The sequence below is a fragment of the Armigeres subalbatus genome, chromosome 2, assembly GCF_024139115.2.
Source record: "Armigeres subalbatus isolate Guangzhou_Male chromosome 2, GZ_Asu_2, whole genome shotgun sequence".
NCBI classification, from domain to species: Eukaryota; Metazoa; Arthropoda; class Insecta; order Diptera; family Culicidae; genus Armigeres; species Armigeres subalbatus.
Window position 1 is genome coordinate 45815995 of NC_085140.1, and position 27880 is coordinate 45843874.

The following is a 27880-nucleotide window of genomic DNA, read 5'->3' on the forward strand; positions in this document are numbered from 1 at the left end:
ATATTTGATGGTGAGCTTACATTTAATGTATACGAATCTGACAATGTTGCATATGCCCAGTTCTTATACAAGTTTTTGTAGGTCCTTATTCAGAAGTGTATGAAAATCTAACAGTTGCTGGTTGGGTGTATCAATCGAAGTGGGTTTAATGGACTTCAATGCCATGAAAACCTTCTCTAGACTCGATGCTAGTTCTTCAGTTACTTCAAACAGAGCATGCTCCTTATTGATGAAATTATTCAAACTACGACGCATCTCTCTGTTTCTGGATCATAGCTTCCAACTCTTCTATGAGAGATGATGCCTTGTTCCCGTCAGATTCAGAAAATGATGTGTGGATCGGCAACTTTAACAAACTTAATCAGCTAGTGACGGGAAGCGATCGAAAGCTCAGCAGAATTCGAAAATTACCTTTCTTCACTTTGAAGCCATCTCATAAGTGAGAAAAGCTTGATGTCTCGACGCTCATCTACTCGTTTTAGAATTGCATCGTGCAATTTCGAGGTGAAAGGGTTTTGCTGGCTATTCAGTTTAGATAGCAAAAAGTCTAGTCAACAACATTACGTCACGACTCCCCAGCGCCTCCGATATCACCCCAACAGGCTGGAGAGCGTCGAATATTGATTGAACCAGATAATTCTTGATTATGTACATACTTTTATTCTTATGGAGTTTTGTGAGCGATTTCACAGGTCACTAGTTTTCAGAACATCCTGAACTAGTTGAAGTTGTTCCCTGAACCGTTTTCCATCCTTTCTCTTGAACATTGAGTTCTCCACTGGTGATCAACGAAAGTTTCGAGTAATGTTTCGGATCCGTTTGAAAGTTTCTTCCAAATCGGTTTAATATAAATCGTGAATTAAATTCAACAATTGGTTAAGAAAATCAATACAAGTTCAGATATTACCAAATGAGAACGAATTGACTTCGTCATCTGATTCTTCACTACCATTGATGTCGTTGAAACAATAGTCTTCATCATTATCTGAACATTTTCATTCCAACATGATCGTCTTGGACTTGGGGAACTTCGATGAAGAACGTCACTAATAGCGAGGTGCGAAAACTTGGAACAAATTCGGCTTTACGGATCGTTTCCGGGGACAAGATAAAGCTATCCGTGGAACAGCTGTTAAAAAGTTGTGACATTGAAGACAATTTCGTAGCCGTAGTTATACATCGGATGGCGCTTCAATTATTGTGAAATCTGGAAAGATGATTCCTTATCTTCATCAGCTGTAGGTTCGCTCCAAAAACAAAATAGTCAGAAGGCTAGGAGACCTGTGTTACTCAGCACTCTCTCGACGAATTGAGAAGATATCCGTGATTGCTTGTTTGTGTATGTTTGTATGTATGGATGTGCATAAGCTATGCGGGCAAAATAAAAGCCGATGGACTAACAAATTAGAATCGGTGCAATTATGCAAAACATACATATATTAATTTATCTTAAATATTTTGGTTATCATGTATTTTTTTTTATTTTCGGGAAATCCCGGAATCTGAGATGCATTACATCCCGGGATTTCCCGAACAAGACCGACAATGTCCTAGTGGGAACGGAGGATTTGAACTATTTTCGATAGTTGAAGCGATTTTGTTAATGTTTAGCATTTTCTAAATTAATCGCTTTCGGTCAACTTCGTGCAGGTATTTCACTGAATGACACATTGAAAGTAAACAATGGTACTATAGTTGGACATAACTGTCTATGATCACTTACTAGGTAAATATCCGCTCAATGCGGTTTTGATTTCCCACTAATCCAACTTTTTCTTGCAACGCGTAATACTTTCTCTCTGAAGTAATATGCCAAAGTAGTTTCGGGGAAACAATTGGCTTGAGCCAAAGGTGCACAGAAAGTTGAAAACTACCAATTATGTACATGGTCAACGAGTAATTGTGTTCCACCAAGTAAAACACACGCTTAATTCGACAGGCTGAGTCGATTAGTATATGGCCGGGGTTCTGCTTGAAATATTCAAATATTTTTGGTGAAGCCCATCGGCCTTCTTTGTCACCCTCACTTCGTACATATTCATATTCGGCTGAACATACACAATTTCCGATCAAATTTCAGTCAGTGATTATTTATTTAGATTTCGTAAACTAAAAAATTACTGTAAAACTAAACACTTAAATGATGGTTTCAACAATTACGCACATAGATCTGACCCCGATTTTGAACTGAGGGACAATTTAAGTGCGAAAAGTCAACATAATCAAGGCCAGAGGCGCGGCCACGTTCCGAGACGTGGGTAGGACAAAAAATGGATTATCAAAACGTCCCAGATCAAAACTATAGAATAAGAATACTTTTAAGGAATTTCAAGGACTTTCCGGAGATCCTCTCGAATTTCAAAAGATTTTTTCGGCTTACTACCAGACATCCGTATGTGCTACAATCATCATAAACTGCTTCAAATTCACGTATATCTGCGATTATTCTTTCACATCTTTGTTTCGTTTCTCAACCTATAAAGACGAGCTCGGCAGTCTAGTAACTACCGCTTCAGCCTAATAGACAGGAGGTCTGGCAAAGACTAAAAGACTCCATCGCATAATGTGGCAAAGACTTCAATTTTTTTTTTTCAAGTGAACCTTCGATCTATACTTTTATTCATCTACCTTACCAAATTGACGAAATTTCCTTTTCGTGGCAATGTGGGGATGCAAAGGTTTTCTCTTCCTGTTTCTAACTACACACTAATATTTCTCTCCTTTCCCAACTGGCTAAGCATTAGCCTAGTTTAAATATTCATCTTTAGATTACGTCACCTGTCAGTCTGTCACTTTTAAAATTTCAGAAATTCTCTGAGCCTCCCTGAACTAGCAGAAATAATTACGTACTTTCAGAAAACTTTCAACAGTTTTATGAAAGAGCAGAAACTATTAGAAACTTCAAGACTTCTTGGAAAATCTTAATACATCATTGAGTACTTTTTGGAATGGAAAGCATTTCTCATAGACTCTAAGAAGCCTTTCTAAAAAGATTTCTCCTCTACCATCCCGGAAACCTACACGGTTGTAAGTTTAGCCTCTGATTAACTTTGAAACGTTTTAATGATATTTTTTAGATCTAGAAATTTACTGTTTAGTATTGATAGTATTAGATCTTTCAATTATCCATATGGTATGTTCTTACTATAATCATGGGTAGGACAATGCTTTGACTGTCCTACCCATGTATTTTCATGCGTAGGACATGTCCTACTTGTCCCACCCACTCCCGGCGCCACTGATCAAGGCCAATTATGTTTTCTTTAAACACAGTGACAATTCTCAGTACCATTCAAATGAATGAATATGTGAAGAACAAAACTGAGTAAGTGATTCTATGTTTTGAATAGTCATGCGACGTTTCACCTGTCATAAGACGAGTTTATACAATCCCATTGAATTCCACCACTTAATTGTATCTTGACAGATACGTATTTCGACCTCAAAGGTAAGGCCGTCTTCAGTGTCTCGTACTTGACTCGACTCGAGTCAAGTCAAGTACGAGACACTGAAGACGGCCTTACCTTTGAGGTCGAAATACGTATCTGTCAAGATACAATTAAGTGGTGGAATTCAATGGGATTGTATAAACTCGTCTTATGACAGGTGAAAACATTCCACTAAAAAGCTCAAAATAATTTTCTTATCAAAATGCGACGTTTGTCAATATTCGGCCCGAGGTTGCTTCGTGAAGGTGATTATTTTATGCTCTGGTTCTGCCAAATCGCACCAAGCGAATAAAAATTTATCTTTTTTTTTTGTCAAAGTTTTCGTAGCAAATTCAATTGATCACTAATCGTACCAGATATTCCTCAACCCTAGAACAGAGGATATTGTACAACAAATGTACGCCTGGCATGGATGGATCTCCGGGCCTCCTATCGAAATTTAGGTTTAGGAGACATTCTATAGCCTTTTGGTACGACTTTGTTGAGAATGATAAACGTAGAAATAAAACAAATAAAAATCTTCATTTGTATTAATTGAACATCCCAAAAATAGATTAAAAGTTGTTTGTAATTTGTTCGTCATGTATGAGTCACGATAGCATGAACAATCAACAATGTGACAAGCTCCATGACCGTAAGGAGATGATGTATTTGAAGAGCACCCCTTATTCCCGTCCCCGCCTTCATTACGCACTCACATTTCAAACAAATGACTTGATTTCCCGGACATAGAATTCACTAGTTTATGTACCACTATTTACTAAAAAATCAAGTATTTCGGTTGGAATGTGGCTCAGTTGAAGATGGAGGCTCTGTCCAAGTAGATGCTATCCCTATTTAATTCATTTTGAACCGCATTCAAACCGCCTACGATTGCTGCTGAACTTTATTATTAAACCACCCAGGAAATCTCTCACATCCACTCACTCGTTTGCTTGCCCCAGCCCAACTGAGGCTGAGGGGAGACTGCTGATAAGAGCCCGCCCGAGAAATTCTCAAGGCCAGTGAAGGTATATTGGGGGCATTGATTGCTATGTTGTCGACGTTCGAATAGCAATTTCACGTGCTTTCATATGTACTATTTATCGAGTGATATGCGTTCAACGAAATCGTGGAAATTTCCCAATTTTATAGACAATTTAAACCACCTAGGATCGGGTAAATTGTTTTGCAATTAAACTTATTAATTCTCTTGAATGCAGTGCCATTATCGAGTTTCGTATTCGATGGCTCCGATTATTTTCAGACTGTTTTGTGATATTTATATGACACAGGCATTTTGAGTTAATAGAAATAAGAATGGGGCAAAAATAATGCAACTTGAAAATGATGTAGATTTGTCAATGCGTTTGTAAGTTATGACTAAAACACCGGACTTAATATGAACTGAGAAAAGCTACTTAACTACTAGATGAATTAATTTTGCAATATTTTGCAAGTTTTGTTACAAAAATCCGATCTTCAGAGCTTTTGAAATGTCTTCAAACACAACAAAAGAGTCCACTACATCCAAACGATGCACTTCATTCAATGAGCTGCAAGCAGCGTGACCTGATGCGAAAATTGCCACTGCCCCTGCTGTTATTACTGTACCTATCGTATCTTATGCTGTTGCAACCATAGCGACCTGCTGATGCTGGTTGGGTTGGGGGTGGTTTGCCATTTCCATCGCATACCTATATCCATCTAACTTGGCTACCCGTCGTCGTCATCGTCGTCGTCGGTCGCACCATTCGCATCATGCAACTACTACTAGGCCTTGAGGAAGAGTAGCGCACCCGCACAGAAGAAAGGCTGCATCTATTCGCGTTCAGCGTAATTTTATTGATTTAATCATCTATCAGTGCATAATTTCATTACGTCTTAAATTACAAGAAAATTTGGAAAATTCTAAACTTGCATTGCAAACTGATTTATCGCTCCCATTTTTATCTTTGTTGATTCACTGCGAATCTTCAAAGTGCTCACTGGAAGACATTTGGCAATGCTTCTACAACTACATTGTATGATGAACATAAACGTGAAACGACCCCATCCCCGTTTTGCTGAGCAATACACCTTTTACACGTTAGGCCATGCGGAGACGCTCAAACTGGAAAAGTTTATCACCCAATTTGGAACTTCATTTCAGCCGATTTCTGACCTACGTCACGTTTGATCCGCTGGGTGCTGGCGTATGAATAGTAAATGAGACTATCCCAATAATGTATGTAAGCAGACCGTACTTTGACGTGTCGAATGATTGCCAAAAGAGCGGTGCCACTATATGTGTGGGTCGCTTTGATAGACTGGAATTATTCCACATGGATGCCTTCAACCATCTTTGGGCAGTTGTAGAATAGGAATGGGGAAGAATGAAAGAAATGTTATGGAAGGGGAAAACATGTCGGCGTCGTCGTCTTTCCGCATTTATCAGTTGGTAAACATTGTACAACCTGTACGTTCAACCTAAATCGTATAAATGAGTCAACGCTGGGTGGCCGATAGATTTGGTTAGAATTGACAAAAAAAGCGATAAGAAATCAATTTCGTTCAAGCGTTTAGTTGAAAATTTGAAATATGCGTTAGAATGATTCATTCTCACACATGAAGTTTTTCTTTTTCGAGATTGGCACCGCCAGTTAATTTCAAAACTGAATTTCGGTAAAAAATGTAATTTGTTGCTGATTATCAGCAAATTTTCGTATCTCAGCAATCAAGACGTTTCATTGTGATCTGGGATAAAGTCTTGATTGTTTGGAGCACGGTGCGGTGCAGTGCCAGTGGTAAAGTGCAGTAAACGAAAATGGTTGAGGGTCGGCCAAAACAAAAATCCTTTACTTTTACTTGATTTAATTAAGGAAACATTGTCCAAAACAGATGTTAATTTACCTAAGGGTCGATTCTTGTATAGGTCAGTCGTTCCTGAGCCGCCAATCGGCATTCTCCCTGCACACCGGCCGCATTGGCGCATCTTCCTCTTGGTCCCTCTTCCGGCATACACACTACATGTCCAGCCCACTGGGATATAAACAAACGCCAAAAAATCCATCAATGTTTTGGTATCCAACGACATGAATCGATGAACTAAAGGGATAAAGATGCAACGGTGCTCATCTGTTAAATTCTTTGTCAAAATATATCATTTCGTTGAGATCGTACTTCATCAGAAATTTGATAACGCTCCTTGAATATTCTTATCGTTAAAGGGTGTCGAACTACTCGCCTAAAATAGATCTATCATCCAATTGTCATGAAATTTTCAAGGACTAAATACAATATAGAATCTTGGTATACGAAACTATTTAACTTTATTTGTAACACACATAAATTAGTCAAATAATCTAAAATATTGATGTTATTTTTACTAGCCAATGTTCACGCGAGAGGTCAAATGAATCATGTTCCGTAATACAATTTTTTTGGTGCCTCCAAGCTTGATCGACCGCAACTCTAGTTATTTTTGGGGTCATTGGCACGAAATTGGATTCTTCTTCTTCTTCTTACTGGCATTACATCCCTACACTGGGAGCATTACATCCCTACAAGCCGCCTCGCAGCTTAGTGTTCATTAAGCACTTCCACAGTTATTAAATGCGAGGTTTCTAAGCCAGGTTACCATTTTGGCATTCGTATATCATGAGGCTAGCACGATGATACCTTTATGCCCAGGGTAGTCGAAACAATTTCCAATCCGAAAATTGCCTAGACCGGCACCGGGAATCGAACCCAGCCACCAGCCAGCTCAGCATGGTATTGCTTTGTAGCCGCGCGTCTTACCGCACGGCTAAGGAGGGCCCACAAATTGGATTCTAGCAACAATTAATTCCCCACACCCTTTATTGCAATCAAATTGGTAATAAAGATTTAACGGTCCAGAAAAGTATATAAAGCTCTTTTAGTGGAATGTATTCAACCGTCTAAGACGAATCAAGTACTCCCATTTAATTCCACTAGTTAATTTTTGTTATCTTTGCAGATACGTATTTCGACCACAACTGTGTGGTCGTCTTCAGTCTCGTCGAGTCAAGTACGAGACACTGAAGACGACCACACAGTTGTGGTCGAAATACGTATCTGCAAAGATAACGAAAATTAACTAGTGGAATTAAATGGAGAGTACTTAATTCGTCTTAGACGGATTTAACGGTGTTCATCTTTGAAATGCTTTGTCAAAGTATATCATTGCGTTCATATCATACTTTATATGAATTGAGGTAACGATTAATCAAGATTTATATCAGTCATGGAAATAATTTAGTGTGAAGAAAAGCCAATAAAACAAACAAACACCAACACTACTTGTCCCATCTTGAAAAACGACCGCATATGAAACCCATTATCATGGAAATTTCCATCTGGGACAAATCGGATTGTTTTTTTTGGGCTTTCCGACCGTTAGTCGTTACACATTTTAACTCGAATACGACGAAAATTCATTTGGAACTGTAATGCGACCATAGACAGTAAAAGTACTAGGGAAACCACAATAAACAATTATTTCAGAAATCTATAGTAAGGGAGAATACATTGGTTTGCGCTATCCATTTGCGGATATCCATGAAACCTTCTAAAAATTATCTTGCAAATTCTTCCAATAATATTGAAATAAAATAAGACCAAGATTATATTCCTTCAGGAATCCACCAGGATATTTTGTCAGGAGTTCCCCGGATATTTTTCTTGGGATCCGCCTTCAAAGTAGACCTGTGCACCGATCTTCTTTGAATCGGCGGTGACGTGAAGCAATTTTCTAACGGCGGCGGCGGCTCAACCGGCGACGTGCCGCCGTTGCTCTCGACGGCGGATACTTGGATCGGAGTGGTCCAAAACTATCCTTCAAACTCCTTTTTAAATGCTGGCATTTCTCGAGCATTAAAAATCGGTAAGCATAATTCATATTAACCTTTTGTCTGTGCTCTGGGGTCAATAATAGTGACCCCAGGTCACTTTGAAAGGCTGCCATTTTTTTAGTTTTCAACCGATTCTCCTAGTTTTTTTTTTTGGTAGTTTGGTGAAACTCGCCGAGATCTGTCCTCTAGGTGCAAACAGTGATTTTTCATGCTTATTTTACTTATATGTGAAAATCTTGCATCTTCTAAAACAGGTCATACGGGAGGCGTGTGCTTTGACATGAGGCATTGGTTAGCTTAGAACTTGGGCGCTTGGCCGGTTAGCTTAGAACTGACTCAAGATATTCCGATATATGGAATTATCAACATTGCAAATATTCTTATCGCACAAATTTGAAATTTGTAAAGATGATGTCTTTAGCAAAGTTCGCCTGGTGAGAATGTTTACAAAACAGGTTGCCAAAAATACTACGCATCAAAATACATCAGATCTCACATGGAACAATATACTCAAATATAACTGCTCACTAGCGCCGCCTCTTGGTAGAAGCGTTCATTACACTGAGCTCCGCTTTGTAGTCTTGGACATCCTGATCAATTTTGCCGAGTACAACTTGGGTGTAGGTACTAACGATCTCAAGCTATAGCTTGAATGCAAGAATATTGCAAGCTCAGTAGCGCCGTTTATTTGGTAAATTCCTAATTATTTTTTTCCTCACAAGACAGTCTATTCCCACTATATGAACTTGGCTAAATACATTTCAAATTACAAATTTTAAATCTGTGCAACAGGGATATTTACAATTTAGAAAATTCCATATATCGGAAGATAGGGTAAATCCGGGTATAGATGCCGCACTTCTGAGATCTGGTAGAACGGACTTGATTTATTGGCACAAATGTACGTGAGAGTGTGTCTTTTGTAGCGAAAACAATAACGTAAGTAGTAACTGCTCATTCTTATCGGGCACAAAACACTTTTATTTATGCGGCAGAGGCCGTAAAATTTCTAACACTATTTTTTATAAAGATTTTTCGAGCGGTTTTGCGAAAATTCTTACGAATCCACATGTTTATTTCATTATGTGAATACTCTAAAGAGCTTCTTGGTTATGTGTGTAAACAGTTTACGTTTTGAGTAAAAATTATAGTGATGTGGCGTCTATCGGTATAGATGCCGCAAAAAAATGAGGGTGATGTGCCGCACCTACCTAATATCAGCATTTAAATGAGATATTATTATTTAAAAAGGTCTGGCATCTTACCCGGATATTGCGTTAGCCTAAAATAATGATTTCATATATAAATACTATCCATTTTATATTCTACCTCCAGGAGTTTTTCCAAGAATCCCTCCAGGAATTTCTTCAAGAATTCATTGAAATTCTACAATGGTTCGTCCGGGAGGTGGTGTAATTCTTAGTTAAAGTACTAGCGAAAATCATGAATTGTGCCTTCCTTAGCTTAGCGATTACAAACGTAGGCCATGCTGAAAGAGACTGGATTCAATTCATAGTACGGTGTAAGTATTTAGGGTATTCTCCTATGCCTATTAGCACCAACGTGGGTATGACACAGGAATGCAAAAATAGTGAATCGGCTTAGAAACCTTGCAGTAATAATAACTTTTGTAGTGAACACTAAGCCGTGATACGGCAATTCTCAAATGAGAATATAATGCCAACAAAGAAGAACAGAAGAGAGAACTCCAGCAGATCATACCTGACATTCCAATAAAAAACTCAAAGGTGCAGCCCAATCGGGTTGTACGCAAAGGTGACGTAGGACTACGTAGCTATTCGAAATTGATAGTATTTGCCATAATAATTTGTGTCGTTTTATTAACATTGAGCAAACTGCTCGGAGGCCAACTGAATCAAGAAGTCGAATAGTTGTTCCCAGTTGGATGGACTTTGAGTCTCTAACCGTGAAATTAACATGACTCATTGGCCGCTGAAGCCACTCGACTGGCTTTCAGTCGGGGACATCACAATCCTTACTTTGCCACGAACGCTTACATCGCGGGCAAAGACCAAACGTTGCATTTAAATATATTTGTGTTTGGTTTCACGCCACTTCTGATTCTGCTTATTTCTCCTTTATTTAGGCCATTTTTGAGGATGGTGTCCTCCAAAAAGGTCTTTATGCATACAAAAGAAGGTTGATCCGACAATCCGATATGAACTTTCTTTAAAGTGCAATACTCAATCGTAACAAGTAAATTTGAAAGCGCGGTGGAGGGAGATGATGCAATTAATTTGAACGGGTGGAATCACTAACAGCAACCAAGCTACCACGCTAAACCCGATGCCGCCGAAACAATCCATTTTCGCAATTAACTCTTTCTTTCCATAACATACTGGTCCTGAGGAGAACCAATTTTCTTTTCCCAATGCGTCTTTCCAATAAGTAACTGCATCCAAACGCTTGACAGCACCTTGCGTTGAAATTGTCCGACCGCCTTCGTGCTGCTGTGTCCGCTCCGATGCATCGAATGTCGAACCGAATCCCGATTAAAACGGCTCGCGCGCGCCGAACAGCAGCTTTCTTGTATTTAATAAATTAAGCCCGTTAGCACCGCCCCTTTGTGATCTAATATGGGTGTTAATAAAATGTGCACTCATAACGATTAATGAAGGGGCGGGGCTAATGGAATTACTTCATTAGATATAAGAAAGCTGCTTTTAGACGCGCGCGAGCCATTTTGATCGGGATTCCGCAGCAGACAACGGACCTTTCGGAGAATGACAAATTCTAAGAATCTTATGAAATTTTCTCGCAAGATTCTGAATTTGGTTATGAGCTGTTGGTTATCTAAGATGGGTATTGTTGTGGAGAGTAACAACAGAAATTTGATGATGCAGTAAATTTGAATGGATGGAATCACTAACAGCAACCAAGGTACCACGCCAAACCCGATGCCACCGAAACAGTCCATTTTCGCAATTAACTCTTTCTTTCCATAAAATGTTGGTCCTGAGAAGAACCAATTTTCTTTTCCCAATGCGCCTTCTGTCCAATAACTAACTGCATCCAATCGCTTGTCGACACCTTGCGTTGCAACTGTCCGACCGCCACTCGATGATTTTTCGCTAAGCCTCCAAAAGTTGAAATAAATTTTCAGCATTGCCACCCACTCAGTGCTGCTGTGTCCGCTCCGCTGCATTGAATGTCGAACCGCTCTCTGTAGAATCCCGATCAAAATGGCTCGCGCGCGCCGGAAAGCAGCTTTTTTGTATTTAATAAATTAAGCTCGTTAGCCCCGCCCCTTTCTGATCTGATATGGGTGTAAATATAATGTGCACTCAACGATTAATGAAGGGGCGGGGCTAATGGAATTACTTCATTAGATATAAGAAAGCTGCTTTTTGGGGTGCGCGAGCCAGTTCTATCGAGATTCCGCAGACAACGGACCGTTCGAAGAATGACAAATTCTAAGAATCCTATGAAATTTTCTCGATTCTGAATTTGGTTATGAGATGTAGTTTATCTTAGATGTGTATTGTTACGAGGAATAACAGCAGAAATTTCACTCAAGACGAAGTTTCTTCATATTACCAAACATTATCTCTTGGCATCTGTCTGTCCGAGCGACGTTCACTAATGGGTGGTTGCTGTAGATAGTTTCCACAGAGGTGGCGTCCTCATTGATTTTATACAAAAGAAGGTTGATCCGACTATCCGAAATAAACTTTCTTTCAAGTACAAAACTCAATCGTAAATAGCAAATTTGATAGCGCGTCGAAGGGAGATGATGCAGTAAATTTGAATGGATGGAATCACTAACAGCAACCAAGGTACCACGCCAAACCCGATGCCACCGAAACAGTCCATTTTCGCAATTAACTCTTTCTTTCCATAAAATGTTGGTCCTGAGAAGAACCAATTTTCTTTTCCCAATGTTCCTTTCCAACTAACTGACACCACAATTTGTAATAAATTTTTAGCATCGGCACTGGCGGTGCGGGATCGCCACAGTGCTATTTTTATGGTCAACCTTTTCTTCATATTAAATTCTGGTTCGTTGAGGTTGAATGATCTGCAGGAACACATCGAGCACCATCACCAATGCGATGGATTTCTTTTGAAAATGTCATTAGCGCCTCCGTGATGCTGAGTCCGCTCCGCTGCGATAGCTTTGATGCGTCTGCTCTGCGTAAAATCTTGTTCAAACTGAGGATTAGATCCAAACCCGCAAGTGACTGATTTTTGATGTCTGTGCTAGTGATGCATTACGTGATTGGCTGGTTGACCTATTTCTAAACTTTTTATCAATTTTCGATAATAAATAGTTAAAAGTATTTTCATATTAATACAAAGAAGCGTTGCCTCATCCTTGATCGAATGGTCCAAAAAAATGAAAATCCATCGAGAAACGGCTTAGAAATTAAAGTTTAAAGTCTATCATATTTTCGTGACGGTCCCCGATTTTCGCAATCGTAAAGTGTACCCCAATATAGAAAACACAGACGTAGTCCTACGTCAAAATTTCAGGAACTGATAAAGGAAATTTTCCAGGAGTTTCTCATTTAGAAATTCTGGGAAATTCCTCAGAACTTTTGGATAAGATAATCTCCAAAAATCCAATATAAGAAATTCTTCTGGTGAATTTAAAATCAGGGAATATAAATACCCCCGAATTCTTGTATAGGAACTTTACAGAATTTCTTTGTAGAAGGAACATTTCAGAAGTCCAAGCAAGCAATGAAAATTCCTGGGAGAAGATTTCTTCATAATTCGTGAGGGAGAAATTCCCTAGAGTTGTTGAAGAGGAATTATCTAGAATATCTGGGCTGATGTGAATAATTACCCAGGATCCTCGTAGGAGAGATTCTTCAGATTTGCCGAAGGAGGATTTCCCCTTAAATTTGGAAAATGGATTCCCTAAAATTCGTGCGAAAGGAATTGCACTGAACTTTTGGAGGATCTTACTTACGTGACTTCTTTTGTTTATTTATTGAGGCTTCGCCGCCATGAGCCTCTGCGTCTGCTTCTACTGCGATGTCCCGCTGGGTTCCAGTCTAATGCTTGTTTACAGATTTCGTTTCTGCCCCTACGTAGAGTGTGCCAGCCCCACTTCCGATACCGAATTTTTGTTGCTATCGGCCTCTGGTGACAACGACAATGGAGCTCGTTGTTTGAGATCCAGTTGTGAGGCCACCAGGTTCGAATTATATACCGCAGGCATCTGTTGATGAACACCTGCAGCCGTTGAGTGTTCTCCACTAATACACACAATGTTTCGCTAGCATATAACAGCACAGATTTCACGTTAGAGTTGAAAATTCGTATTTTGGAGCGTTTACTTATCTGCCTGTTTTCCAGATATTTCTTAAACTCGCAAAGGCAGCCCTTGCTTTCTTGGTACGTGCGCCTATGTCGATTTTGGTACCGCCGTCTGACGCCATTTGGCTACCAAGATATTGGAAGCTTTCAACATTCTCCCGGCTACTGTGAAACTGGAAGGGCATCGTATTTACATCCAACGATTTGGTTTTGTTGACGTTGATGGCTAAGCCTGCCGAGGAGGAGCGCTCGGCAAGGTCGTTGAGCTTACTCTGCATATCAGAGCACCGTTGAGCGCGGAGTGCAACGTCATCAGCCAATTTGAAGTCGTTTAGGTGCTCCATGGTTATAGGCTGCCATAACAGCCCGCGGTTTGGTTCACGGTCAATCGCATCTACCAGAATCTCGTCGATTACGATGAGGAACAGTAACGGTGATAGAATACATCCTTGCCTCACACCAGCTACGACCCGGATAGGGTCGGACAAGACCCCACTGTGCAGCACACGAAAAGGCCTCGTACTGTGCCTCGATGAGGCATATGATTTTCTCAGGAACCCCCTTGCGTCTCAGGGCGCCCCACATATTTTCGTGATTGAGACGGTCGAAAGCTTTTTCCTAGTCAATGAATACCAAGTAAAGGGACTCTTGGAATTCTTTGACCTGCTCCAGAATGATACGGAGCGTGACAATATGGTCCACACAGGATCTTCCGCCACGGAATCCGGCCAGCTGCCGCCGGAGAGTCGTATCGATCTTCTCCTGAATCCGAGCTAGGATTACTTTGCATGGAACTTTTTTTTGTATCGTTATTAAGGAGGCTTTCAGCCCTTGGCTGGCTCACCTCCGGTTTGCATAGAACTTTGAGAACGGTACACAGCAACATAATACCTCGCCAGTTATCGCATACAGTCAGATCACCCTTTTTGGGTACTTCCACCAAGATATCTTGCATCCAGTCGACCGGGAAAGTTGCGGTGTCTCAGATATTACTCTTGAATGATGCGCGGTCGTATTAAAGCCAACTTTATTTTATATATATAGATGATCAAAATTAAAAAATTTCATGCAAATTGTGCAAAAAATCATTTTAACGAAAAGATTGAGCATTGATCTTCAAAGTATTCCATTTTCATCATAACATTTTTTCTCGTAAATAGAAGAAGAAAAGAGATATAAATAAGCAAAAAATGGGCTGTCTATTCTTTAGTGATGCGCGGTGGTACAAATGCCAATATATAGACTGGCCTAGGAAACAAAAGGTTGTCGAATTCTACGGGGCACCCCCCAGGATTGTGCTTTTGAGTAAGAAAATCAATCGCTGAAAATTTCAGCTCAATCGCTTGTTGCATAAGCTGGCGCATTTGATTTGAAGTTTGTATGGTGGTTTCAGCCAAAATGCATAGGAAAATACACCTCCGTCACTCGTTCGTTCAGGAAATTGGTTCGGTATGCCCGATTGAGCTCAGAATTGCAGCAAAGGCAGTTGATATGTCAAAGATCTGCACAGAACATTATACCATAATTAAATTAATTTTTCTGTAGTTTTCGGCCGATCTTTTGGGGGTTACGTTGTGCACTTTGGAATTCATTGATTGCCATGAAAAACATACGCATGCCATCAAAGATGCCTGCGATATGTGGTTTCGAGCGCGTTCAAACATATGCAGAGGATCGCGCGCCACAGCACAGCTAAATGCAAAAATGGTGGCGGTGCACAACTCTACTTCAAAGCCCTTTAAGAATTGCTTCGAAAATTCCTCCAGAAATCATTTTGAAATTCCTACAGGAAATCCTTAAGAAATGTCAGGAGATACAGCAGGAATTAAACTCCTCCAGTAACTGCTTCGGAAATAGTAAAGAGAGACGTACATAAGTCCTACGTCAAAATATTACCTCTAAACAAAAAACGCATTAGAGAAATTTCTTCTTATGAGCATGTAATGATGATCCTGGAAGCAACAATAGTTTTAGATTAATTGGGTTTTCTAATTTTGAAAAATATGTTGATTTTTTATATGCATTCGATAGAACACCTTTTTCTGAGCCACAACATATTTTTTTCACACTCAAAGAACCTAAATTTGATGTTAAAAATCAATTTTAAAAGTTTTTGAAAATTTGACTGCTTGGCAGTTATCTCACAGGTTGACAGCTCGGCCCATAGTAAAATCAAGTTAGGGGTGTTCAATACGCGAAATTATTGGGTTTTTCGAAATTGATTTAAAATAGTTCCCGTGCACTAAAATTCATGAAATTTTGGATTTAGGCTCAGTTTTTATAATAGATTCGAGATATGTAATAATATAAATACCCCTAAAAAACCCAATTGATGTTGCAGAAACGCTGTTCCAGTTTTACGCACGACGAATATCGTACATAGTTTACTGAGTGGAAAGATCACTGGGAACAATACCGATCATTTCATCTGTATCTCAGAAGAACGTAAGATGGGATAATTTGCAATACCTGGTAATGGGTGACGGTCATCTAAATTTTGAAGCAATCTTAATTAAGAGCATGCCAAAATCAGCTCTTGAATTGTTCACTTTCTTGAATATAATAATAAGAACAAAGCAAAAACAATCAATTCTTCTATTAGTATAATACACACGATTACTGTACTTATTGTCATTCAGCACAAGCACAAATTATTTATGCAACAATTCAAGGTCAAGTTCATGTTTCATACACAGCATCTGCCATCACATTTCGTCCTCGCATCTACTTCTGTTGCTGTGTTCACCATCGGTGAACTTTCTGTTGCATAATACATTTAGTCCTCTACATATACGTGCACAGTAACATGACCATCCGGATCGATATATGCCAGCCCTTCTCATATACCTACTAACCAATATGGCTCAACTACAACCAACCAGACAAGTAGACGACTGGATTCTGTTCTCGGAATAGCATCAGCCAGGATGACATCATAACACAGCTTGAGTTACAATTGTTAGGAATCGTGCTTAAATTACGTGGTGCTGGTAGGCGAGAGGGGGATCTGTCCAAGCTGTAAAACCTACATAAAAGTTGATGGTCTATTGCACCAAGAATTACAAAGATAGGACCAACATAGAATATTTATGTATTACGCAATTTGTAAACAAAGTCTAACGGACAGTGAGGCTAAACCAATGTTCATCATGTTTCAGAACAAATTAGGGAAACTAATTTTTCGCCGGAAGAGGCATTACTGCCAATGAACCATGCTGCGGAAGTAGAATTAGCTCAGCATAGCGATAGCTTAACACCATGTATTAGAATCGACGTGTGACAAGATTTGCATTTGGCTGGTAATTCAATCGCCGTCTGCTTACCCTCCACTGCCCATAACCGGATTCCAAACAAAACGTATACATATATGTAGGTATACACTTAGTTCTAGTATTTAACAAGTCCAAGAAATGGAAGCCCATCAATACCGTCAATCGTTGGGGAAGCTAAGAAGCGTGACTGGGTCTTCCAACGTAGACATCTGGACAGGCAGGCGGTGCGTAATATGAATGTCAAGCGTCCACGCCTCGACCCAACTGCAAGGATAGGTTTTAAGTTTTGCTACCGTAACTATGTAATGAATAAAGGAAACATGACACCAATTCTGTTCAGTACTTATAGTTTGTATGTACGTTGTAATTTTGTGTCGCTCAAGCACTAGCCGCTGTACGCAATTTGTTCTTTTAAGTCAATTTGTTTTTATTCAAAAGAGCATAATTGACGATGTATCTGAACGGTTTACATTTGCAAACTATTTTTGCAACATACCAGAAAATATGCAAAAAAATGCCAAGGTAAGTTGGTTGATAAAATCAATTTGGCTCATTTGACCAAAAAAATAGTATTAACTACTTGAACATAGCACGTTCTATTTCGTGCGGACTTGCTTATCGGACGGTCACGTCGTCATTCTAATCGGTTCTTTGCCATGGCACACCAACCACAGTCGGGTAATATTGAACGGGCGGGTAGATGACCGCGTTTTTTTTATGTATTGTACACCTTCCGCTATATTTTCGTTCTACAATCTATCAAAGGTAAATATTGTGAACAGCATATTGTTTGGGTTCAGTTTGCCTGCTTTCATTGGGGTGGAACAAGAAATGTTCCTTGTTGCGAATAAGTGAAGTAGGTGGGTTGTGATAATGTTGCGAATGTCGAAATGGACTTCGATGTCACGTACGGTTTGAATGAATAAACGGGGATAAACTTGAGTAAGAAAGATAACTTATTTTCTTAGTATGATATTTTACAACTTTGATATTTGATTTTAAATTTATTTTATTCCTCACATTTACCTATTCCCAATGCAATGTTTTTTTTATTTTTTTTCAACTGTTTTTATTTGTTAATTATCTAATACATGCATTCATCATTAGACTAGGTGTTCCGTGTGTTCTTAACACTATCATCCTTATTTGCTGTGATACATTTTTAATTATTATTAATACAATACATAGACACTTAATATATTTGTTACATTTGGCTTGGATGCCTTCAATGTGACTTTTAAAAGTTAACTTTTGATCTAGCAGAAGTCCTAAATATTTAGCTTCGCTAGACCAATTAATTGGAACCCTATTCACAGTGCCAATATGTCTGCTAGAAGGTTTCAAATAAGAAGCTCTCGGCTGATTTGGAAAAATTATAAGCTGAGTTTTGGAAGCATTCGGAGAAATTTTCCATTTTTGCAAGTAAGTGGAAAAAATATCCAAACTTTCTGCAATCTTACTATGACGGTTTCGTCCTTTGGCGGAAAGGCCCGTGTCATCTGCAAAATAAAGATTTTTGACAGCCTGGTGGTAAATCAGGTAAGTCAGAAGTAAAAATGCTATACAATATGGGCCCCAGTATGCTGCCTTGGGGAACACCAGCTCTTACAGTTAATCTATCAGATTTAGAATTCTGATAGTTGACCTGCAGTGAGCGATCTGATCAATAATTTAGGATCAGTTTAATAATGTACAGAGGAAAATTAAAATTCATCAATTTTACAATCAAACCTTCATGCAAAACACTGTCAAATGCTTTCTCTATATCAAGAAGAGCAACTCCAGTCGATTTCAGATTTGTTGAGCCGAATTAAATTCGTTACTCTTAATAACTGGTGAGTGGTTTAATACCCATGGCGAAAACCAAATTCTATTTAATATAATCATTCTATTTAATATAATCTTTTCAAACAGTTTGCTTATTGAAGAAAGCAAACTGATTAGGCGATAACTAGAAACCCCAGGTGGATTTTTGTCTGGCTTCATTGATTGAAAATAATTGAAAACATTTGTTATATAAATTAACCAAAAAGGATAAAGAGCTCCCAGGAAGTTTTTTGATAAGTATGTAGAAAATCCCATCATCACCCGGGGCTTTCATATTTTTGAACTTTCGAGTAATAGATCCACATCATCCAAATTAGTTCCCAACGAAGGGTCAAAAACATTCTCTCGATTGCGATTGTCTTCGAAGCTCCGTGTAACCTGATCATCAGTTGGACTAGTGAGACCTAGACTAAAATTATGGACACTCTCGAACTGCTGAGCAAGTTTTTGAGCACTTTCGCCATTTGTTAATAAAAATTTATTTCCCTCTTTAAGCGCTGGAATTGGCTTTTGAGGTTTCATAGAATTTTCGTTAATTTCCAAAAGGGTTTCGAGAATAACGAAACGTTTTTTAATTTCATTTTGCAAATCTCTCCAAAAAACTGTCAACGCGGGATCGCGAGATCTTCGGTCTTGCCTTCGCCTCACATTTCTAAGACGGATCAGTAGCTGAAGATCGTCGTCAATAATAATGGAGTTGAATTTAAATTCACATTTAGGAATTGCAATGCCTCTGGCTTCGACAATTAAATTTCTCAAAGATACGAGAGCATTATCAATATGGCTTTTGGCCACCGTGAATTTTTATAACAACAAAAACAATCAACAATCAAAAAAAATATATAAATATAAAAAAATATATATTATCAATATCACTTTTAGTATCCAGAGGAATATCAACATCAAAATTCCTATCGATATACCTTTTTCTATAAATTTCCATCAGCTCTATGATAATTAAAAGTAGAGCTGATTGGATTGTAAATGGCTTCTTGTGAGATTTCAAACGTCAAAGTCAGCATGAGTCGGTTACCAATTGGCCACACAGCTGACTTGAATCCGATAAAACTAAATCAATTGTATAAGGATTTCGACTCGAAGAAAAATTAGTTTATCCATTGGGATATTGAATAGTATAATATCCTGCAGAACAATCTTCAAATAAAATTTTACCATTGGAATTGCTTTGAGCATTATTCCATGAACGGTATTTGGCATTAAAGTCACCAATTATGAAAAATTTGGATTTGTTGCGAGCTAGAATTTGAAGATCAGCTCTTCTCAACAAATTCCTCTACTGCCCATTGCACTGGAAAGGCAAGTAGGCAGCAATTAAAGAGAATAGTAAAAGGTTAGAAAAAAGCCTGTGGGGCATACGCATGAGCTACGAGCTGTATCATATGTTCAAAAAAGAAAATGTTTTTAATCTTATAAATACGGCGCACTTCAGTGGGCAGGTCATCTAGCGCCGGAAGCGTCGGAAGATAGAATTGCATATATTTTATTTAACCCTTTCCTTCCCATGGTAGCTGCAGAGCTCCATCAAAATTTGCACCATCGAACATTTATCGAATTATTTCAACAACAAAAAGCAGTAGGGTAAAACGACCTATTATGGAGGGGTTAAGCACCGTGTCAAAATAAAATTGATTACAAAAATTCTTCAAAAATTACCTGTTGGTCGATTTCCATATTGTAGTAGTTGAATAGGATGCTCGTTAACTATAGTTTCGTAACTATTACGTGAATTGTGTTGAACTTATGTTGTTTTGTTTTTATCACAATAAAAACAAACTACCGCAATAATAGGACGCAGTTGCCGTTGCGATATTTTTTGAAGGTCAGTCCTATTGTTGCGGTATTGCATGTAATTCTTATGGAGAGCGATACCGCAACAACAGGACCTTAGCACTACCCTGCCGTAATCTGGAAAAGTGACGTAACAGCCATTTTATAACATGCATGTTTTCCATTTTTCTGTTAAAGAGCTCGATTAGTAGTACTCGTTAACACCATTTTTGGAAAATGGCGTATACGTCACTTTTTCAGATTACGGCAGTACCGCAATGATAGGCTCAAGGGATTCAAATTTTTAACGAAAAATGTTGATTTTTCATCATTTTGAACGGAATTTTGTGAAACAAAAGCTGTTCTAGTCGTTAATTCGAAGAGTTTTAGCGTACCCACAATTGTTTTCAATGGTGTTACAGTCAAACCTCCATGAGTCGATATTGAAGGGACCATCGACTCATAGAAATATCGAGATGTAGAATAGAAAATCCTTGGAAAGCTCTTTGAAGGGACCATCACAGTAACCCAGAAAATATTTTTTAGTATGGAATAATTTGCTTCCATGAGTCGATATCGAGTCATAGAACATCGACTCATGGAGGTTTAACTGTATATCCAGAATGGACTACTTTAACACTACCGCAACATTAGGGCATACAACAACGATCGGACGTTTTACCCTATTTGGCACAACTTTATGGTTTCATCAAAAACTTTTTTTTTCGTTTTCCACTAATTTTAGCAATGCCAAATAACTTTTGTTCCAGCATTTTTTTCAAAGGTGATTCCTTCCTATTAAAATATTTGAAAAAAGTCGTGGGAAAGAGAGGGTTAACAGAGAACAGAATAGATGCCGGAGAAAGATGATAATTGCAGAAAAAAATAGTAATTACGCAAAAAAAAAACAAGAAAAAACACAAAACACGCTTGTATTACATTAAAATATGGCATTTTCAGAAAAATATTTTAAGCTCGTTTAGTGGAATGTATTAAACCGTCTAAGACGAATTAAGCACTCTCCATTTAATTCCACCAGTTAATTTTCGTTATCTTTGCAGATACTAAAGTCGAGTCAAGTACAAGACACTGAAGACGACCACACAGTTGTGGTCGAAATACGTATCTGCAAAGATAACGAAAATTAACTGGTGGAATTAAATGGACAGTACTTAATTCGTCTTAGACGGATTAAAATATGTTTTTTAGCATTTCCGTTTGAATATTGGTTCTCTATATAGAAAAACTACAAATGTGTATTCTTCCAATTTTGGGGGTAATTACTATGATTCATCCATTGTTGAGTTATCAATTGTCTTTTTATACCGAATATTGGAGCAAAAAAAAAACAATAAAAAATGATGAAATATTTTAAAACCCCCCTGCCTAATTTCAAATGATTTTCTAACTTTCCTAATTTTCTGTGAAAAAAAAATCAGAAGTACATGAAACTTCGATAATAATCCATATTTCACACCGAGCACCGTCATAAGCTCTTTGGAATGTAAATATCCTTATTGGGTTGGGATGATTCATTTCATGATATTACGATAAAAATTGTTGTTTTTATAGAGCTTTGAAAATAGGGTTTATCACGCTGTTTATCACTTGCGTAGGGCTACTCAAAAGATTAATAGGCGTTTGACGTTAGTAGATTTTCAGCATATTTATGAGAGGTTTATTGATAGCAATAAGATTGACAATAAAAACTGAGCAACTAGCTATGGCGATTGCTGTTATAAATAAGCTATAAGAATTAAATAAATCCAAGAAGCATGGAAATTGTTACTTGGGATACCTGTTGTAATTCTGTGAGCAATAGCAATATACTCATCACTCTTTTTCTCACTCTTTCAACAGGACGCTCGCGTCTGGATCCCACACACAGAAAATGTCTGGCAGGGTGCGGTGGTGCTTTGCGATTACAAAGAAGGCGACAGAACGTTGGAGCTGATCACAGACCGTAAGGAGAAGCACACGGTGCAGCTCAAATCACCCAGCGATTTTCCCCATCTGCGTAACCCAGCCATCCTCATCGGACAGAATGATCTCACGGCGCTGTCCTATCTGCACGAACCGGATGTCCTGTACAATCTGGAAGTTCGCTTCTGCGATCGTCATAACATCTATACCTACTGCGGTATCGTCCTGGTGGCGATCAACCCGTATGCGGAACTCCCGCTTTACGGGGCGGATCTCATACGGGCCTATCGGGGACACTCGATGGGCGAACTGGAACCACATATATTTGCCGTGGCGGAAGAAGCTTACGCTAAGCTCGAGCGAGAAAAGTGTGATATTAGTATTATTGTTAGTGGTGAGTCTGGGGCGGGAAAGACCGTATCGGCTAAGTATGCTATGCGATACTTTGCCGCGGTCGGCGGTAGTGAATCGGAAACGCAAATCGAGAAGAAAGTGTTGGCTAGCAGTCCGATCATGGAAGCGATTGGGAATGCAAAAACTACGCGGAATGACAACAGCTCTCGGTTCGGAAAGTTTACCAAATTGTTGTTTACGAACAACCTCTCGATGATGTCGCTAACCGGTGGGACGATGCAAACGTATCTACTAGAAAAGTCGCGAGTTGTGTTTCAGGCTCCTGGTGAGCGAAACTATCACATATTCTATCAGTTGTGCGCGGCGCGGCAGCAGTGGCCCGAACTGATGCTGGATCATCAGGATAAGTTCCACTTTTTGAATCAGGGTCGGTCGCCGGATATTGCGCGAGTGTCAGATGAGGATCAGTTCCGGGAAACGATAAATGCGTTCAAAATATTAGGGTTCGATGATGGGGAGATCAACGGTATCATGAAAGTGTTAGCTGCAGTACTGCATTTAGGTAACGTCGAGTTTACGCATAAATACAAGAAACAATCGCAGGAAGTGGACCAGGAGGCGTGCAGCGTGGCGGTAAGTTTATGATCTAGCATTATCTTTAATTTTGTCAGATAGTAAGGTAACATCAACGTTTATAGAAAAGAGACGTTATACGGGTTGATGCAACATATCTTCTTCATAACGTTTGGACGCTATCAATGGATGATCAATTAAGCTTTTCCCTGTGAAATACAAATATGTTGCAAGTAAATCGAATGAGAATTACTATATGAAGTATTGGCTATTGTTTGTTATGTACACTGGCAAACACTTTTGGTTATCTGGATTTTGGATTTATAAAAATATTGAGTTGATTCCACAAAACATCGAAGAAAAATCAGAATATATTTAAAAAGCTGTGGAAATTAAGATAGGCCAAGAAATCCATAAAATTTAACCACGTAAAATGCGACTCCAGTGTATTAGCTTTAGTGTCGATTGTCGACAAGCTAAGTCGTTAAGTCAAATGCTATATAACCAGAGATGTTCCCTGTCCATGTTATGCGTGCGCCGGTAGACCGTTATTATAAAATAAAAATGTCCATCAAACCAAGTACAGGGCTCGATTCCTGTGGTAATTCTGCACACCCGGACCCATTTTTTTTAAACCCCTAGGAGGAATCTCGAGAAATCTTGATTTAAAGTTTTTAATTAAGAAATTTTAAATACATTTAAATACCTTCAAAGCCGTCCATGTTTTGTGTATGGCTTGAAGCCGTCTATCTTCGTATTGCTACCTCTCGTTCAGAACCATTAATGAATTCACGTGCAGGCTGCAGATTCTTCGTTGAATGCCATTCAGTTTTTTTTTTTATTGTATTCACAAATGTATTCGTGCATCAGAAGTAAAGATTGGAGTACGGAAGAAATTGATGAAAAAACCAACAGCTTAAAGATTTGTTTAAAGCAGTGTAGTTGTTTAGCATTATATAACATGTTAGATCTTCGTCAGATTCTGTAACAATTGAATTGACGGAGCTTCTCATATTCTGAGATTTCCCCGCAAAAAGATCATCGGACTGATAATGTGCTACGGAGAACATGCAGGAATGGAACATACACAATTCCATTCAGACATTTGTCACTTACAGGTAAAATTAAATGAACCGTAACAAATGACTTCAAAGAAGGAAAAGCTACGATTTTCAAGAGTAAGCTTGGCATTTCGAATGACATCTCGAGAACCAATGAAAACATCAGAAAAAATGCACAAGATAAAGAAAGAATTTTACAAGCTTTGTGCATATTCTTTTGGGTTTTCGGTTACGACGAAGATAAAATATTCAATTTTTGAACTTTTAAAAACACTTTTAAAGAAACAAAATGAACCTTTGCTTATCTCCGCCACTACACATCTAGTTCGTAATTGTTAATACGAGTTAATACGAGATAAGTTGCTCGAGAAGCGCTATGTTGAGTAAATTTATGGGTGAACCAAGTACAGATGAGGCATCAACAAATTGCATAGAGTTCACTAGAATCCCGATCTTTCGGATTACGTCACGGTAAGTTTCGCTGCTTAAAGATTAACAATTTTCTAATTAATATTTCAATCAGCAGGTTCTGAATGATTTCAAAAAAGTGTACGCAAGATACAGCTCTTTGAAACTCGAGCATGGTTTTGAAGAAGCAATTGATGGCTTTGCTAGCAGTTGGAAAAAGCCGCAGCTTTCATTCACGTCAAAGTACCATATCTTGAATTATCATGTTTCAGAGTTCTGTAGAGGTACCGGAATAGGTCTTGGCTTACATATCAAACATGCTTTTTCTAGTCCGTTGATTAGAGCTTTGACGAGATTTGGCAGCAAAGATCGGTTAATAAGTGCTTGTGATCGAGTATAACAGCTTCTAACTTCTATTATTCTACACAAACTCTGGTCTTACATCTCTCCATTATGAACATAAACACTAAATTAAAATTAATTTTTACCTTTCATTTTATTAAACATTGAAAACAACACTTATACTAAACTCGAGCAAGTTAGCCAGCCATCCAAAAACATACTTAAGTCAGTTTGGTAAGATAAGTCAGTTGTAAATATTTATGGTTCTAATAGCGGCAACGCGTGCTTAGGGCCATCTTTGGCGTTGTGCAAGAGAATAGTGTGTTGCGGCGAAGGATGAAACAAGAGCTCGCCCAGCTCTACGGCGAACCCAGTACCCAGAAGGTAGCTAAAGCTTGAAGGGCTCGATGGGCACGGCATATTTCAAGAATGCCGGACAGCAACCCTGCAAAGCTGGTGGTTACTTCCGACCGGCAGGTACAAGAAGAATTGAAGGACATCTATCTAGGTGGAATAATCAGGGTTTTTGGTGATATTTTCTGATTCTTATATGGATTCTTTTGAAATTTCTTAACTGAAAACTTCAAATCAAGATTTCTCGAGATTCCTTCTAGGGATTTTTTTGAAAATTGGTCCAGAGGTGCAGAATTACCACAGGAATCGAGCCCTGTACTTGGTTTTGATGAACATTTTTATTTTATAATAACGGTCTACCGGGCACCGTGAGAGGACATGTCGAATTGAACAACAGTTCTGATGTGGAGAATTCGCGGTACATTGGTCTATATTCTAAGAATCCAAAATGATAAAAACAAAATTAAATATTTAAAGATTGTTTGGACTGTAACAAATTTTGACGGACGGATTTTTCGATCTTGATTTTGTTTTCTGAAATTTGATAAATTAAAAAATGGTGGATTTTCCTTGGAGTGTTTCGGGAAACTATTCATTCGGACTACCTACCACGAAAAATTCTGTCGAATTTTCACAAGAAATCAGTTGCCAGTCCAGTCCAATTGTTAGACAACTTCAGAAAAATTCTAAACAAAAATTATCAGGCTATTCTTCTGAATTTTTTGGAAAATTTTCGGAATTTTCTCGTAAAAATTTTCTAAATCTCCTCTCAAATTTTTTTTTTTCGGATTTTCTTTGGGAAATTCTTTGGACCTTACAAGGAAATCACGCTGAAAATTATTTATGCATTACACGGGAAATTCTTTGACAATTCCTCATGAAATTTTTCTGGAAATCCCTATGGTCCGATATCCTGAATGAATATTTCAAATCAAATCAATGCTTAGGATTGCGTCGTAATTTAGGGTAGATTAGAAATATTTTTAAGTTTCTGAAAACATAATCCGCCGATAATTTGATAATTTTAACTGACTTACTCATGTGTCGTGATGACCCTTAGGGTTACAACGTAAAAAATCTCCATCCAGGGCGGCTACTCGCTTAAGCATTGACATGAACCCAGGTCAGATTACTGTTGAGAGGTGAACCAGCCAAGGGCTGAAAGCCTCTTTAATAAAGAAGAAGAAAAAAGATTACTGTCGAATTCCTTTATTTCCTTGTTAACGTTACGTCGCACCTAGACCCTGGGTGTGCCTCAGCTGCGATGTCCTTCCGGATTCCAGTGTAGCGCTTGCTTGTAGGCGTCGTGAGATATCGTAGAGGGGGCGAATAGCGTTGTTTGTTGCAAACTTTTTCCACTTCGTCGGCAAGGGAGTTCACTTACGCTCGCTTGTCCCGTAAACAGCAGCGTACTTGGCTGCTCTGGTACTTGCCCACTCTATCGCGGCTTTTGCTTATCTACACTCCTCAATTTTTCGTCAGGTTGCATCTGTAATCTACTCCTTCCGCTGAGTGCGCAGCTCACCCAGTGTGTTCTCGCTAAAGGCATTCTTGATGCCTCTTCTACGCTACCACCTTTTGGAACACCCGATTCCCGAGCTCGAACTTCTTCAATGTACGATCTTTTCACAGCTGGATCTTCTAGTCGGCGTGTGTCCGAGTCTCTCATCCCGCCCCTGAATCCGAGCAATGCGTAATCGGATTTCACCAGAGGCGTCGCGTGGTCAATTCTTCAACCTGTGCACTTTTTTAATATTCCGAGAAAAACACATAAAAGGTACCAGAAATGATAAACGAATCATTTTCCAGCGCGTTTCTCAATAAGTTTTGCTTATTTTGTTGCATCTAACTGGTTCTTAGCAACTTCTTATTTTCTGAATTCACTCAAACTAAACTAAGCTTTAAAGTGATAGTTCATAAAATAAAAAAAAATAGTATCATTAGAATCGTTTCCAATGTGACAAATAATCTATTCAAAAATTGTTGAGCTGGCACTTTCAATTCTAATTTGAGTTATTTCTTAAAGGAAATTGGACTATATCAATCATGCAATGTTACTAATAATAATTGATAATTAGCATGTCATATCAGAAAAATAAAGTCTATATAATAAACAATGAAGTTCATAGCCTTAACTCTTCTCAATTAATAATTATTCTATTCTATCTATTTATTTCTTTGATCAATATTCTGGACTGGACAGATGTCGAATAATTTTCCGTCCATCAGCATGGACATTTCCTCATAAAAATTTTCATAAATTTGTGTGGAGCATCGCCAGGATTAGTGGATATGTAAACATGCCATCCCATTCAATATCAAATATCAAAAGCGCTTTTGCTTCGCGGTGTTTATTCAACGCGGAACTTTCGTTATGGAACGCTTTGAGAGAGCAGAAATGCGCGCGCTTT

The 27880-nt window shown here is 38.6% G+C and overlaps 1 protein-coding gene across 6 annotated transcripts in view; it reads left to right on the forward strand.

Annotated features, from left to right (window-relative positions):
- LOC134218508 (unconventional myosin-Va) overlaps positions 1-27880 on the forward strand; it is a 69092-nt gene that overhangs the window by 17396 nt on the left and 23816 nt on the right. For all 6 annotated transcript variants that reach the window (XM_062697604.1, XM_062697610.1, XM_062697608.1 and 3 more), the window contains exon 3: positions 22315-23364. In XM_062697604.1, the coding sequence (XP_062553588.1) occupies positions 22315-23364 (1050 nt within the window). The remainder of the gene's footprint in view (positions 1-22314; positions 23365-27880) is intronic.